Source organism: Pocillopora damicornis, chromosome 12 (genome assembly GCF_964200805.1).
Source record: "Pocillopora damicornis chromosome 12, jaPocDami1.2, whole genome shotgun sequence".
Classification (NCBI taxonomy): Eukaryota; Metazoa; Cnidaria; class Anthozoa; order Scleractinia; family Pocilloporidae; genus Pocillopora; species Pocillopora damicornis.
In genome coordinates this window covers 15639708-15653811 of record NC_142681.1, presented here as the reverse complement: position 1 = coordinate 15653811, position 14104 = coordinate 15639708, and the positions used below count along the sequence as shown (strand labels likewise).

The window sequence follows — 14104 nt, the reverse complement described above, 5'->3', positions numbered from 1 at the left end:
TAACGATGACGAAATTCACCGTTTTAGGTTACATTGAGAAAGACAAGTCAGCAGCAATAATGGGAAACACTCGTTTATTTTGAAATATACCGGTGTTATATCCACCTTCTCTATCGATAAGTACTTTTCGTGATATAAATATACCACTTTATTACATTCATCTTCAAATCAGCGATCACTGCAACCTGATTGGCTCCAAACAGTGCGATTTGCATTAATTTTTTTCTTAATCGTATCTTATCTCTCAGACAATGAATATGGATCAAATGAACAAAAAAACCAATCGATTCTCATTATTGCTATATATTAACCATAAATCGCAGGGTTTTTTTGTTGCATTTCTAGCTACCGTATTAATAGATTATCGGTACCAAGATCTTGTAGTTCTTCCTAAAAATTTAAATTGATAAAATTCAGGATGGGAAGACAGTTTGTGGGGACACAGTAAGAAGTACGGTGAATATTTGCGCTCGGTTGTCCATTAAAAAAAGATCCAGGTTTAAAACATTTTGCGCGAGTCCAGAACACGCAAAAAATCTTATTCCCCAGGAGTAATTTAACCTAAAATATGAACCTTGCATACGGTCTAGTTGTTAAAAAATGATTAATAATAATAGTAATAAGAATAACGAAGAAAAAATATAAAAGAAAAGAAAAAAGCAAAACAAAACAAAACAAAAAAACAATGACGAATATCTATAGGATAGCCCCTCATTACATAGGCGTTACTGAAATTTCACGCAACGCCCTCCTCGAAACAAGGGGATTGCGTGACTTCCCAAAGGGGGAGAGTGGAATAAAATGTGACTGCATAATTTGAAATGGTAACGGTCCCAATCTACATATGGGACTCAGAGTAAGTGAAGTATGTTACTAAAAAAATAAAACAGCTTTTTGGAGGAATGCCTGAAATCAGTCCAGTTCACACACTCCAATAAGAAAAATGCTGTGAGAAGCGTTCTATAGTGAAGATTTACTTCTTCCAAAGCTTGTGAACCTGGACAGCCTAAAAGGCAGCACATCGTAGGATACTTTCTCACCAAGCGCCATTTGCGACAGGATCTTTCCAACAACAGGCGCCATTTTGAAACCATGCCCTGTCAATTGAACAATGAGGAAACAAAGCCTGTTCATAAAACAGTAACAAATAAATCTCCTACATTTCTTTCATGACCAATTGTGATGGGGTTACAGTAAGTAGCAAGAGTTTTTCAAATTTCTTTGTGCTGTCATTATTTCCTTATCGCGGGATTTTTGCTACCTGTAAAGCGGTGACACGTGGACATTCACATAAAGGGTGGGGTCGAAGGGTGCATTTGATCCCTTTTTGTCCAGAAGTAAAACAACATGGCATGCCCTTAAAAACCCAGTAAAAATGCATTGTTGACCAAGCGTGAAGTCAAGGTGGCTGGATGCTGGCCAAGTTCTTTTTTTGCGCGACGAAGTCGAGGTCCATAAAAACGAAAAAACACATAAACGAGGCTAATATCCAGCCATCTTGAAGGAACAAGCTTGGTCAATAAAGGATTTATCATACAGCAAAAATATTTCGCTTTAATGAGAATCAAGAATGACTTGTCTATTTCGAGAGCCGGGAAAGAGAGCCACTTGTGCTTGTAGCACAATAACCCCTCGTTTTCTTTGTTTTGACTGTGTCCTGCTGCTTTTTGCGACTTCATCGCCGAAATGGTCCAAAAGTTACGTACTTTGTAAGTCCGTTCCACGCACTTTAATTCATGCGCGGGATCAAAGCGGGCAACCCCAATCAGAACGCAGGATTAGCTTCATATCGCCGATGAGCGCTGCCAGCTTTATAATAAGATTATTGGTTGTAGAGAAGAAACTCCTCAACGTATACATTTTCTACATAGTTCAACATACATTTCTCATGATTGTAGCTCTGAATATTTGGTGATAAATCAAATATCCCCCTGATGATTTTTTTCCTTTCCTTTTACCAACCTTCTACTTGAAAGTATTTTAACATTTTGTGGAGAAATTCTCTTTTGGTCACTCTTGAAGACGAAAAGACAGATGAAAATCCTGTCTAAGCCTATGCCTTCATTGTTGAGTTTATTTTGAGTTTGCCACTGATTGACTGTGATCACATGTATGCAATTGTCTCTTATGAACAACCACACTACTGCTCTAAAACACATGTAAATGAAATAACCATTTGTTCCTTCTCTGTTACCTGAAAAGCCTGCACCAATTACAATATTCCTAAATTCTGGGTGCTTGTCCATCACAAACAGACTATCAGGAGTAATCTTCAAACAGCAAAAAGAAAAATGCAGGTTGGAGATTTTAAGACATAGCTTACTTGTTAAGGTGAGGGGATGGGGAGGGAGGGGGGGCCAAGGTTTTAAATAAAGTGGCGTATACCATTGCACTTCCTTGTGTATCCGCAGGCTCATATTCATCCGGGGTGAAGGATTGACAAAGGGAGTATCTGCCACTGGAAAGGATTAATGCCACATAAAATCTTGGGATTCTAGAAATTTTCAGAAACCTGAAGTTTAAGATTTGTATGCTACTGAGTAAAATAGATAACCTCAACAAGGGGGGGGGGGGCAAAAACAGGCACCCCTGTACCCCCTAACTACATCCCTGGATCATCCCCTAACTACATCCCTGGATCTGGAATTACAACAAAGATTACTTTCAGGTGATAAACTCACTGAATAAATACATGACTCCACAATACTTGGTTCTGGCTTCACACCAGGAAAACGAGCCTTAATAACTTCAGCTGTAAATTGAACATTGGGGTCCTCTTGTGGTGTGCAAGAATCTCTGTGGTCAGCACTGGGTATATCTGTACCTTTATGAGGACAAATCTACAGATATCAAAAACAGATTTATTTTAAATAAACTTTAAAAGGTTTGTACAATCCAGTGGGCAGATATGATTGCCTCCACATCAAATGGCCTGCAGATTTACAGAGGTTTGCACTCAAGCCAAGTGGCTCATTTAGCTGCAGTTACCACAGTGTGAAGAGACTAATGAGGGGTAATTTGTATGGCTACTCTTCATGGATGGCATGCCAGTCCATAAAAAGCTATGTAACAAGAAGTAACTAAGTAAATTCCTAATCCTTCTGACATTGTGTGACATTACTGATACCACTCTTTAGTAATTATTTGTTTCAACTTTAAATTTCATAGTGTTTGATCACAGATGAAACCAAACTGGTAAAAACAAAACATCACAGCTCCTGGAATAATAGGAACACACAAAAACCCTTTTATAACTGGTGAAAATTTACCTTAATTAGCCCAGGATACTCATTTATTGGAAACCCATAAACATGAGTTTTTCTACATCCCAGTGGAGCACAAAATATGTAGGCAGGAAACTTGTCAGCAGAGTAGAGATGGGGTTCAGTTACTGGCCAGTAACAAACACTCATTCTCTGTATCTAAAACATTGTACAAAAAGAACAATCAACAACTACAGTTAAACTTTTCTACCATGGCTTCATTGGGGACACAAGAAAGGGTTCATTATAGAGATGGCAAGTGCATTTTCTTCTCCTAAATTTTAGGAGAAGAAAATGCTAATGAAACAAATTAGTTTAGTATATTAAGCACATTAGTTTTTTAGTTTTTTTTCTTGAGGCAGTGCAGACATGTTAGTCTTTTTAGCAATAAGAACACAGAAAGAGTTGTTAATGTTGCCATCTTAAATCTTGGTTAGCAGCCTGACTACTTATGTTTTTTTTTACATCTCTTATTGAAATTGTTTACACAGTTAGGAATTACACAACAATGGTGGATCCAGGGGGAGAGTTCATGGGGCCCAGATCCCCCCTCCACCCCAACAAAACTGTGACTCGGAGTTTTTACTACTTGTGGACACAAACATTCTTGGAACAACAGGATTGCATGTAATGGCTCAACATTAAGTCTCTAATATTTACATATCTTGTAATATTTCTTGCAGCAAAACAAGTCCTGTCTTTCCTGAATCAAAGTGGGGACCCATCCTACCAAAAATTCCTGGCTTCGCCCCTGCACAATAGGACCTTCTTTATGTATTTTTGGGGGAATCATAACCAGAGAAGCCATTTCTCTCAATGCTTGCTCTCGGGTCCTAATCAGTTCCTACTTTGATTTGAATGCTTTGAAATAGACCTTAATAGCAAACCAGGTATAAAGCAAAACTGTTGTCACAAACTTACACTCAGGGGTATTGTAACACCAAGAGGATTTAGCACCTTGTTCACCCAAGGACCTGCAGATACACATTGTGAACCAAACCAAAATAATCACAACTTTAAAGTGAGATAGCTAACATTTTCAACACTGCAGAAAGTTTGAAAAGAAGGTTTAAAAATATTTTTCATAATAGAAATCTTCCAGAATCTTACCAACAGTGATGACAACACTTCTTGCCTTGTATGTGTTGTTGACCGTTTTAATGCTGACCACAGTGCCTGGCTCAATATCTAATACTTTCTCCCTGTCATGCAAAATTCCACCAAATTCCACAAATTGTTCCTTGCAAAATAATAAAATGAGGAAGCCATGTTAAAAACAATTGATAGAAACATGAACCAAAGCCATTTATCTGAACAATTAATCTCCTTTATAGCTAATATGTGGGAGATGTAGTGAAGTATGGTTACCTAACTGGACAGCAAATGGAGGAGTCTGGTTTGAATTGTGGTCAAATAAATATCCTATGTTTGTGGGCAACACACTCAATGCCCATAGCAAGGAGTATACATCTGTTACTGACCTCATTTTCTTGTTTCGTACTGCAGTTTACATACCATATTTTTTTCAACAGGGATTTATGGCCCAAGTGCTAGGCATGGGCCATAAACCCAAGCAGAAAATTCAAAGTTCTATGACTTAAAGTAAGGACTAAGAAAATCAGGGTTAGTGAGATATTTATTATTCATCTACGTTCAAATAGGGGGAAAAGATTTCAATTCAAACAAACCTTTAAATTTAAATATAGCAGGCTGTAAAGTTAAATACAGCCCACTAAGCTTACCAATCATAGCACATGTACTAAATTAGAAATGAAATAAAAATGGGTATCAGCACACTGTGAGGGAGATTTGAGCTATTGGCACAGGGTGGGTGGGGGGGGGGGGGACTTGGATGGACAAGCTCATTATTTAAGAAGAGTTGTAGCACTCCTGGTTACATCATGCAACATAAAGTAATTTTCAAATGAGTGTTGGAAATAGAGCAGGATTGCTTTGGCTTGCTCCACTTCACGGTGTGGTTGGTCTAGAAACAGCACCACCCTTTCAACCAGTCAGATTCAAAACTAGAACCCATCAGCATTTAGTCATTTACATTTTTCCACTCCTCAGGCAGTTAATTCTTTTACACTGCCTTCTAATGGACTCATTCTGACATCTATTTCCTGATTTGCTGTTGTGATCACTTAGTTTTAATTTCACCACACTCATTTATTCTAAATCAGAAAAAGCTCTGGTAGACTCACATGCAGGGTTTTAACTGGCAAGTCTGGTTCTGTGTTTTAAGGGATTGAGGTTCTGTCTAAAGGAATCAATTTTTCTTAAGCTTTTTAACACAGCATGACAGGTGCATGTAATTAACCTCTCCACAAATGGAACTTTTCAGGGCCAATACAAATGAATAAATGAATGAATGAATAAACATGGTCTTGTTAAAAAATCTCAACTGACAGGAAGCACAGCAAAGGAGTTAAACTCGAGCAAATGAGAACAAATTCAGCGAGTAGCAGGGTAGATAGCTTGAACCCAGGACCACCAGATTACAAGTCCAGTGTCCTAACTACTTGAATGCACTACCTCCCTTGAAACTAGCATGCATAATAAGAAAACCCAGAAGGAACAGCCATGTCTTGAAGCCCTACTGACACCTACATTCATAAGTCTGGTTCTTTATTTTTACATGGAGTAAGATTCTATAACCATGATGTTAACAGTCTCCAAAATATCTGGATCAGAAAAGATTTTCATTTAATATTTTAAGTATAGAGGTAATCCAATACCCACCTGCATTGCTTTAAGTGCACTATTGGCATCAATTAATCCACTGTCCTGCTCCAGAGCACAAGAATCATCTGGTGAGAAATTTAAACCAGGAAATCTCTTGTTGCTTTCTTCAGCTGAAAGAGGAATACATTCTTTCCCTACGCCTCGTACGTTGGTAATTACTTGTGCTACATCTGCATAGGGAGGTTCATCTATCGTTAACAAACCACACTTTCTGAAAAAAGAAAATAACAAAATTAGCAACCATTTTAAAAAAAAGCCTTTACACAGGCCCAAGGGGCCCATGGGGCCGGCACTTAACTCCAGTTTCCTTTAGCACGAAATAGCTAAGAGTATTTCTATTCCCTCCTGGATGAGATGCTAGTCCATCGCAGAGTTACCCCCAACATATTTGCTGGTACCCATTTGTACACCTGGGTGAAGAGAAGCACTGTGAGAGTAAAGTGTCTTGCCTAAGAACACAACATAATGACCATGGCCAGGGCTTGAACCCAGACCACTCAATCCAGAGTTGAGTGTACTAACCATGAGGCCAATGTGCCTCTAATCATTTGAATAGATAAATAAATAAACAATTCAACCAACCAACCAAGTCAGCAGTATCTCACTCAGTGGATAGTTTTCCATCACATGATTCCATAGCAAATTAGATGTTGGAGTGTCAAAGGAGGAAAACAATTCATTGCTGAGATGAGAACTAGTGACAAGCTTGACCTGACTGTAATAGTAGGTCTGTAGGCAGCTGTTTTGATTAAGGTTGTCGGGAAAAAAGGACAAAAGTTGAGAAAACAATCTCGAAATGTAAACTGAGTATCTGGTAATCAATGAGTTTTCATGCCTAAAATATTAAGTAAATTAATTAATCAAACACACTATGCCCTGTCTTTGCAGTGGCATTTTCTCAGATTTCTCTGAAATCTTGAGGTCAAGGAACTGTGACTGAGGTAATTCTGACCTGAAAACTACCCACAATACATTTTGAGGTTTATGTACACACTATTACTCTTTTTTTCAGACAAACCTTCTGTACTGATGAAACAGCTGCATCAACCAAAGCCAAAGCATGAGGTAGGTAATTTGAGGGACAAACAACCTTGTTTTTGAGATAACTCGGGTATATTACAGACACTTCATTTGCAAAGGAAAAATATTAAAATGGCTTGATTCAAGATGATTTAGGATTCCTTTCTTTCCGGTAAATCAATTTAACATAAAATGGTCTATTGGATAGGTTTTTGCATATTGACTACATATGCATTTATTTGACATTAAAATCCCAAGTGAGAGACAAAAGAAAGCGATCTACCAAAAAATGATAGATAAAGAATACTCTAACACAATATTAGCGGAGCTCGTAGAGCATAGCCCCATAATTATACAAAATAGTAGTAACTCATCAGGCCGAAAAAATTTGGATGTACGGCCGTACGACCATATGACCGTACAAGGTGCTACTTTTAACATGCATGGTCAACTGTACCGTGGCACACCAATGCCATGGCTTTGTTCAGTAGTCTGGTGGTCAGTGCACTGGGCTCCGAGTTGGACAACTTGGGTTCTAGTCCTGGCTGGGGCAAGGTGTTGTGCCTTTGAGATGTGCGGGGGAAAAAAAATTCAAGCTCCACTTTTAGGCTTGGCTAAATCTATATATTACCACAACATGCTATTAGACCAGCCACTAGCACAATTTTTTGTTCACTAAAACTGAGGCCATGAAATCCATACTCTAGCTGACTTTTCTTTTCATTTAAAAGCATTTGAAATCATGTATATTTAGAGACAACTTAGAAAACAACAAGATACAAACTTGATAAGGGGTTTTCCATATTTCTTTTCAACCTCACTCCATATTTCAAAGGCCTCTGGCATCAATGCTACATGAAAATCCTCTGGATAACCATAGCGAACAATCCTGCTATGACCATGTGAGCTACCACGTGCATGGGGAAGAGGAAACTGATAAAAGTGAACAGTTCTTTATTAACTTTATATTTATGTATACTTAATGGTAGATAATGGCGGTAATGTCTCCCCATTTTAAGTCCTACACAGACTTAAAAGATCTTAGATAAGATGACAAAAGAGGCCTTCTTCTACCACCCAGGCTTAAGGAAGCTTCCAAAAATATATGAAAGTTAAATACTGTTTATGTGCAGAGAAAATCTGGCACCTTGTCTACTTTTTGTGATGTATTTGTTGTTAAAAAGAAAGATGCTGAAATAAGAGAAAAAGCTCTTAACCTTTCATTGCAGAAGCATTATGCTACTATATGACAAGGATATAAGAACTTATCAAACTAATATAAGTGAAAAGGTCTCCTGACTTTAGGAGTGTTGCATATATGATAAGAGACAAATCAAGAACAAAAAAGGAAATGAACAAGATTTCCACATGACCCCATACTTCATCATGCATACAGTATTTAGCAGAGAGAAAACAATGGCAAAACAAGACATTTTATTTGGGACTACAGCTTTGTTTTACAAAAGTATGGGATTACAAGGAAATATTCCCTGGGAAAGCAAGATGGAAAACTCAAACCAGGGTGATTTATTTGGCATTTAAACATTTATGAGAAAGCTATCTTGTGACTTGTAATTGCATATATGTTTTACAATCAGAAATAGTGATTACTTTCACGTAGAGCATTTGGTAGAGAGAAACAATGGCAAAACAAGATATTTTATTTGGGACTACAGCTTGTCTTAGGAAAGTATGGGATTAATAGGAAATATTACCCGGAAAAGCAAGATGGAAACTCCAATCAGGGTGATTTATTTGGTGGTTAAACATTTATGACATAACTGTCTTGTGACTTTTTATCGCCTATATACTTTTTAGAATCAGAAATAGTGATTACTTAACCGTAGAGCTGAAAACTTCAAAGTAAATTAAATTTCAATTAATTAGATCTCTTGCCAACTATAGAAATCTGAGATCTCTTGCCATTATTGTAAGAATCTGAGATCTCTTGCCAATTGTAAAAATCATCCGATATTATAAGAATCTTACTACTTGTAAACAAATCATTAGTGATGTTGCTTCTAATATGTTAATTCTAATATGTTAATTCTAATTGAATTAAAATCAAATTTGTCCGATCGTCTACGGTACGATAGGGAAATTTTAGAAAAACATTTGCATGTACCGGTACCTGTTCTAAGAGGAGAGTCTTTTTCTTCCGCGTAGCAAGGTATCGAGCTGTTGAACTTCCCTCTATACCGGCCCCCACCACACAGACGTCATAAATCTCTTCACGACGAGCCATATTCAAGTCTAGTTAACGTACTTTAAATGAATGAGTATGTATGAGTAACGCTTCTATGAATAGAATAGAATAACGCGGAGAGACTGGACGCCTGAAGAGATCTGGGAACGAAAATTTCAAATACAAGATGGAGAGCGTTCCAAAGGAGTTGAGAAATCTTCGAGCATGTCTCCTGTGTTCTTTAGTAAAGGTAAGAAATTATATATATGAACTATGGTTATTTTTTACAGAATTGTCGAAAAACTGAGCATTACGGGTATCTTTTATGAGCACAAGTCATGAAGTGGAGGTTAAAACTTCCCAATCGAAACCATCTTAACCTCTATGCCAAAAACCACTATTCATTAGTACTAGTCGAGAGCGGCCCAAAAGCCTTCTATCGTTCCTTATTTTAGCCGTTTAATATCAGTGTTATCGCTCAGTATGTAGTAACTTTTAAGTGTCTTCAGATTGATCAATGTAATGTCTGTGTTGAAAATGTCAAACAAGTCTCACCTAGCACCTGGTTTAACTTTGCATTTACTTTCAATCTGTTTCTTTCAGACCTTAGAGCAGTTTGAATACGATGGCTGTGACAATTGTGAAAAATATCTCAGACTAAAGAACAACAAAGAAAATATCCTTACGTGTACAAGTGCAAACTTTGATGGGTAATAACTAATAACTCCTCTATTCAAGTATACAAACCTTTGTTTTTTAACAATTGATCACTCTCAATAAACGTTTGAGAGCACACATGTTGAAGACTAGTAGAAATTACTTCACCAAAACCTTAGACATTTAAATTTCGTGGTGGGGCTTAGTTTGGTTCAAAATTTTTGTATTCATGCAAGTCTAATGGAAAGTTTGATTGAGTTGTCCATTTATTACTGAGAATACTTCTTTTCTCTTTCCCTTCTTACTAGTGAAGAACATGTATCAACCACCTGGCTCATAATTGAAGACTTATGACTTGGATATATTTCAAAGAAGTTATATACATCTTTTTAGACTGTAGTACTTTCCCTATGTGACATGTTCAGTTTCATTTGTCCAGAAAAAAGTACCCTTTTAATGGCGTTCGATAAGGAAAACTCAAATAACAAAATACTGTTATTATGCATGATTGTTTTTGTTAATCTTTTGACAGAATTATATCCCTTATGACACCAGAAGACAGCTGGGTGGCAAGATGGCAACGAATTGGTGAGCCAATTCACTAGATATGTATATTCAAATATGGTAAATGTCACAATAATAGATAAGAAACACATTAATGCGATTCATCTGCACTAAATGTGCAACCTTAAAATGAGTGATTGTTTATTCCCTAAAATAACTCTATCATCTACTATGTATTATTTCGGAAAGTTACTCAAATTTATTTACTATTTGACTCTATGGTGGCAACAACAATAATGATGACCATGCAATGACATTTGTTACTTTTTTTCTAGATACATTAGTAAGAGGCTGCTATGCAATATCCGTGAGTGGTAAACTGCCAGGTCATGTAGTACGGGAACTCAAGGCTAGAGGTGTTACTTACAAAACTAGGGACAGAACCAACCAGTAAAGAGCCTGATCAGAGTTGGATACGGCTGGTAAACTCTACTAGATGTGTCTTTGTGAAAGTGTAATCAACAGTTGTGGGATGGATAACTGGTACAGACACAAATTTGAAGATACTTCTTGTTTACTGCAAAGCTGTATAGACATTTTCACAGTTATCTGACACTGTGCAGTACAAAATATTCTCCTCTTTTATTTCATGGTCATAATGAGGGTATTAATATTGTAAGTAGCAATAGGAGTAAAAATGCACATCATTGGTCAGACAACATCTCATATGTATTGAACATGACATTGCTGTAGTTCATGTTTTGATTAGTGGCAACTTGTCAGCCTGTTGTAAAGAGTATTCATTATTTTTTAAGAAATTCAGTTAATAAAACTTATTTGACCTGAATACTTAATTTTTCCAAATGTTAGTCTTCCTTGAAGGTTGCTAGCTGTTGTTGCATAGCCAACTCTGACGCTTTTAAGAAGTCTACCATAACCAGCAGTTCTGTCTGCTTACTTGGTCTGATGGACACACAATTAAAAGTTCCACCATTTTTGTCCAAGAATCCCACACACCTTTCAAAAATATGTATTTGTCAATATGTACAGTATGAACAACATATATTTCTCAAGGTCTCTAATAATTCATGAAGTTTAATTAGGGGAAATCCTAAAACAAAACTTTTTGACACCTTTGTCATTGTTATTGTTACTTAAGGTTATCTTAACCTTTAGAATTCAGAAGAGCAGATGGATTTTTTAAAATTATACTTTGATCTTGATTAATTGAACACTATTAAACAGACTGACTTAATCACCTGTGCATCTTCCCTCTTGTCAATCTTGGAAGTTGGCGATCCTTAAAAAAGAAATTAACACCACTGTTCTCATTGAAAATTCCCTTTAATTTAAAAATATTATATCAGGCAGTACTTTAAAGAATTGGGTATATAATTGAGACATGCTTACCATTTCCCAAAAAGTGCACCTAAGCATTGGGAGAAAACTGATATAGTCAATAATGGGTTTCAAGCAAATCAAAAGACCTTTGACATGTAATTTTCAAGTTGTACTTGACATTGTAAATTACCTCAGAACTCCAGTTTTGTCTTTGATGACAAAATTTTTTCCATTACCAGTTGCATTCAAGGAAACTTGTGAGTCCAGTGTTCCTAAGGATATATTTGTTTATTTTTAGTTAGTAGAATTTAAAGGATTAGTCTACCTTTCTGTTAAGAGCAAATTTAGATACTCATGCATAATGATACTATAGAAGAAGGACAGTGAAAAGTCTAAACTAGTAAAGGAGGTAAAGTTCTCACCAAATACTTCATAAATTGAAGTGACCATGTCTTCATACTGTTTCCACTTAAGAACACTTTGAACTGTGGCTGTTAAAAACTTGAGAGACTTGTCTGTTGGACTGGCCATGAGATTCATTTGTTTACCGGACCATTCCTGTAATTTGTGAATTTAAGAGCATTGTTTTAGGAAAAACAAATTTCTAAACAGCTCAGTGGAGGGCCCTTCAGGATCTGAATTATAGTTTTCCGCTAGTTTGTTAAGCTTACTGTTCTCTGGAGACCCTAAAACACATGGTCACAAAGCCCCTGAGCTTTGTATAGGTGAAAACATGATTTCAAGTGCAATGTGGTGTCAATAAGTAAGAGTAAATTTTTCAAAGACAACAAATTGCATGAGCCTTTAGAGTGAAATTTGTAGTCTTTGAAAAATTAACAAGTACTTCTTTTCACTAAATTTACCCATATTTATTTGAAAATAATTAAAGAGGGCTCACTTGGCTCCTTTCTTTAATTGAAGGGAACCCTTTTTCAAGAAAAGGCACTCAAGAAAAGGGTTACCCAGAAAGATGTATAGTCTAATCACCAAGAAAGCAAAGAAGAGAAGGCAAATGAGACAGTAAGAGGCGAGGTGAGGTGAGTTAGAAATGGTAGCTCTCATATCAATCACTTATTTTTGCAGATACTTCACTCCGAAATCTAGTACTTTAAAATAGTAGTTGTCCTTAAGCACAACTTTTTGTGCCCAATTTGACGATTGGATGTATTTTTTAATGTGGAAATCCTTTTTCCACTTGCGGAAATACTGCAAAGCCACCATCTAAACTAAACCTGAGGTAGACTAAATATTGCTCTACCTTGGACTGAACATTCTGATCCTGTTGGCCTGGTTTTCGTTGTCTGGTCATATCTTGTTTCTCAACTTTTATACCAGAGCCTTGAAAACCTGTGACTGGCTGGTGTTGCAGAGTCCTGTAAATACAAAAAATGATGATAAAATTCAAATTTTAATTTGAAATTCCGGCTGCCTACGAAGAATGAAACTTATCAATTCGAAAATCTCTTAATCAAAGCTTTTTTACGAAAACAAAAAAGTGAAAACTAGAAAACAAACTTGTTTCTGGACGGATAATTAGTTGGTGGTGAATCCATACTATTGATGAGAAAGGGATGGGTTTGTTGTTTTATCGGCTGGCGAAGTTGTGCTCCAATTTGATTAGTGCCATAATAACGCCCACTGCATGGCAAAGAGCTTCCACTCCTACCACTTCCACAAATTGACTCCTGGTTTTTTCGCAAGAAAGAGGAAGTGCCGTTGACATTTTTCTCATTGTTTGAGGAATTTGGCGGTTGAAGTTGCTGAAAACGTTTCTGTGGTATCGCTACTTCACTAGCATCAAAACATCCCTCTCCAGCATTGTTTAACGTGAAGGCTGAAGAGTCTTCAAAGCTGTCTGTTGTTGGGTTGGCGTACAAGGCCTGCCTTAATCTTTTCTTCCTGTTATTTAAAGCGAACATTGGTACTATTCGCCCTGTAGATGACAAAGTTTTAACCATTGAGCTGTCTTCATAAATTATCCACTAGCTTATCAAAAAGGTTTCATTCTAGCGACGCTAACTGAGTTAAACGAAAAAGTTGTAACAATTTAAAAGGCTTTAACTTACCGCTTAGGTTACTATTGGGTCGATTACTCATTGGTGAAAAATTATTTCACTAACAAGTTAGTTGTTCTTAAAATGTTCTTCAGAGGATTCCTCTACTTAAGACAGCTATAAAGAATTGCTCCTTAGGTTAAAATGCGTCTAAATATTCATATTTTCTGGACAGAAAAATTGTGAAAAGAAATGAGCGTGACCTTATGCCTGCTGTACTCGTTGACCTACGTTATATTTCGCGCCATTTGGCGATGCGCGCGTCCGTCACAAACCTCGTACCCAAGTGTTTCAAGGTTTTCAAAATGGCGGCTGGTGGGGCATGCGTGGCGCAC

The 14104-nt window shown here is 36.9% G+C and overlaps 3 protein-coding genes across 3 annotated transcripts; 1 reads left to right on the top strand and 2 right to left on the bottom strand.

The window, feature by feature from the left end:
- Positions 1-57: 57 nt before the first annotated feature.
- Positions 58-9361, bottom strand: LOC113683904 (peroxisomal sarcosine oxidase). The gene is made up of 9 exons (XM_089189763.1): positions 9160-9361; positions 7813-7961; positions 6006-6219; positions 4374-4503; positions 4185-4237; positions 3270-3422; positions 2682-2840; positions 2195-2270; positions 58-1097 (listed from the first exon to the last, which is right to left on the bottom strand). The coding sequence occupies exons 1-9, from the start codon at positions 9271-9273 to the stop codon at positions 961-963; spliced, it is 1185 nt and encodes a 394-aa protein (XP_089045889.1). The 5' UTR covers positions 9274-9361; the 3' UTR covers positions 58-960.
- LOC113683914 (transcription elongation factor SPT4-A) lies at positions 9322-11221 on the top strand. Its single transcript, XM_027201203.2, has 4 exons — positions 9322-9463; positions 9817-9923; positions 10403-10458; positions 10710-11221. The coding sequence occupies exons 1-4, from the start codon at positions 9401-9403 to the stop codon at positions 10826-10828; spliced, it is 345 nt and encodes a 114-aa protein (XP_027057004.1). The 5' UTR covers positions 9322-9400; the 3' UTR covers positions 10829-11221.
- Positions 11222-11240: 19 nt separating this feature from the next.
- LOC113683915 (uncharacterized) lies at positions 11241-14010 on the bottom strand. Its single transcript, XM_027201204.2, has 8 exons — positions 13782-14010; positions 13231-13648; positions 12974-13088; positions 12138-12273; positions 11906-11987; positions 11785-11803; positions 11634-11674; positions 11241-11391 (listed from the first exon to the last, which is right to left on the bottom strand). The coding sequence occupies exons 1-8, from the start codon at positions 13810-13812 to the stop codon at positions 11241-11243; spliced, it is 993 nt and encodes a 330-aa protein (XP_027057005.2). The 5' UTR covers positions 13813-14010.
- Between the last annotated feature and the right edge of the window lie 94 nt (positions 14011-14104).

Bases quoted from the DNA above. Each gene is read 5' to 3' on its own strand.
- LOC113683904 (XM_089189763.1), bottom strand. From the start codon at position 9,273: ATGGCTCGTCGTGAAGAGATTTATGACGTCTGTGTGGTGGGGGCCGGT. The intron at 7,962-9,159 runs GTACCGGTACAT...CACTTTTATCAG, and splicing joins AGACTCTCCTCTTAGAACAG to TTTCCTCTTCCCCATGCACG. The intron at 2,841-3,269 runs GTAAATTTTCAC...TGATATCTGTAG, and splicing joins AGTATCCTGGGCTAATTAAG to ATTTGTCCTCATAAAGGTAC.
- LOC113683914 (XM_027201203.2), top strand. From the start codon at position 9,401: ATGGAGAGCGTTCCAAAGGAGTTGAGAAATCTTCGAGCATGTCTCCTG. The intron at 9,464-9,816 runs GTAAGAAATTAT...TGTTTCTTTCAG, and splicing joins TCCTGTGTTCTTTAGTAAAG to ACCTTAGAGCAGTTTGAATA. The intron at 10,459-10,709 runs GTGAGCCAATTC...CTTTTTTTCTAG, and splicing joins GGCAAGATGGCAACGAATTG to ATACATTAGTAAGAGGCTGC.
- LOC113683915 (XM_027201204.2), bottom strand. From the start codon at position 13,812: ATGAGTAATCGACCCAATAGTAACCTAAGCG. The intron at 12,274-12,973 runs GTAGAGCAATAT...CACAAATTACAG, and splicing joins ATCAGAATGTTCAGTCCAAG to GAATGGTCCGGTAAACAAAT. The intron at 11,392-11,633 runs GTGATTAAGTCA...TATTTTTGAAAG, and splicing joins ACAAGAGGGAAGATGCACAG to GTGTGTGGGATTCTTGGACA.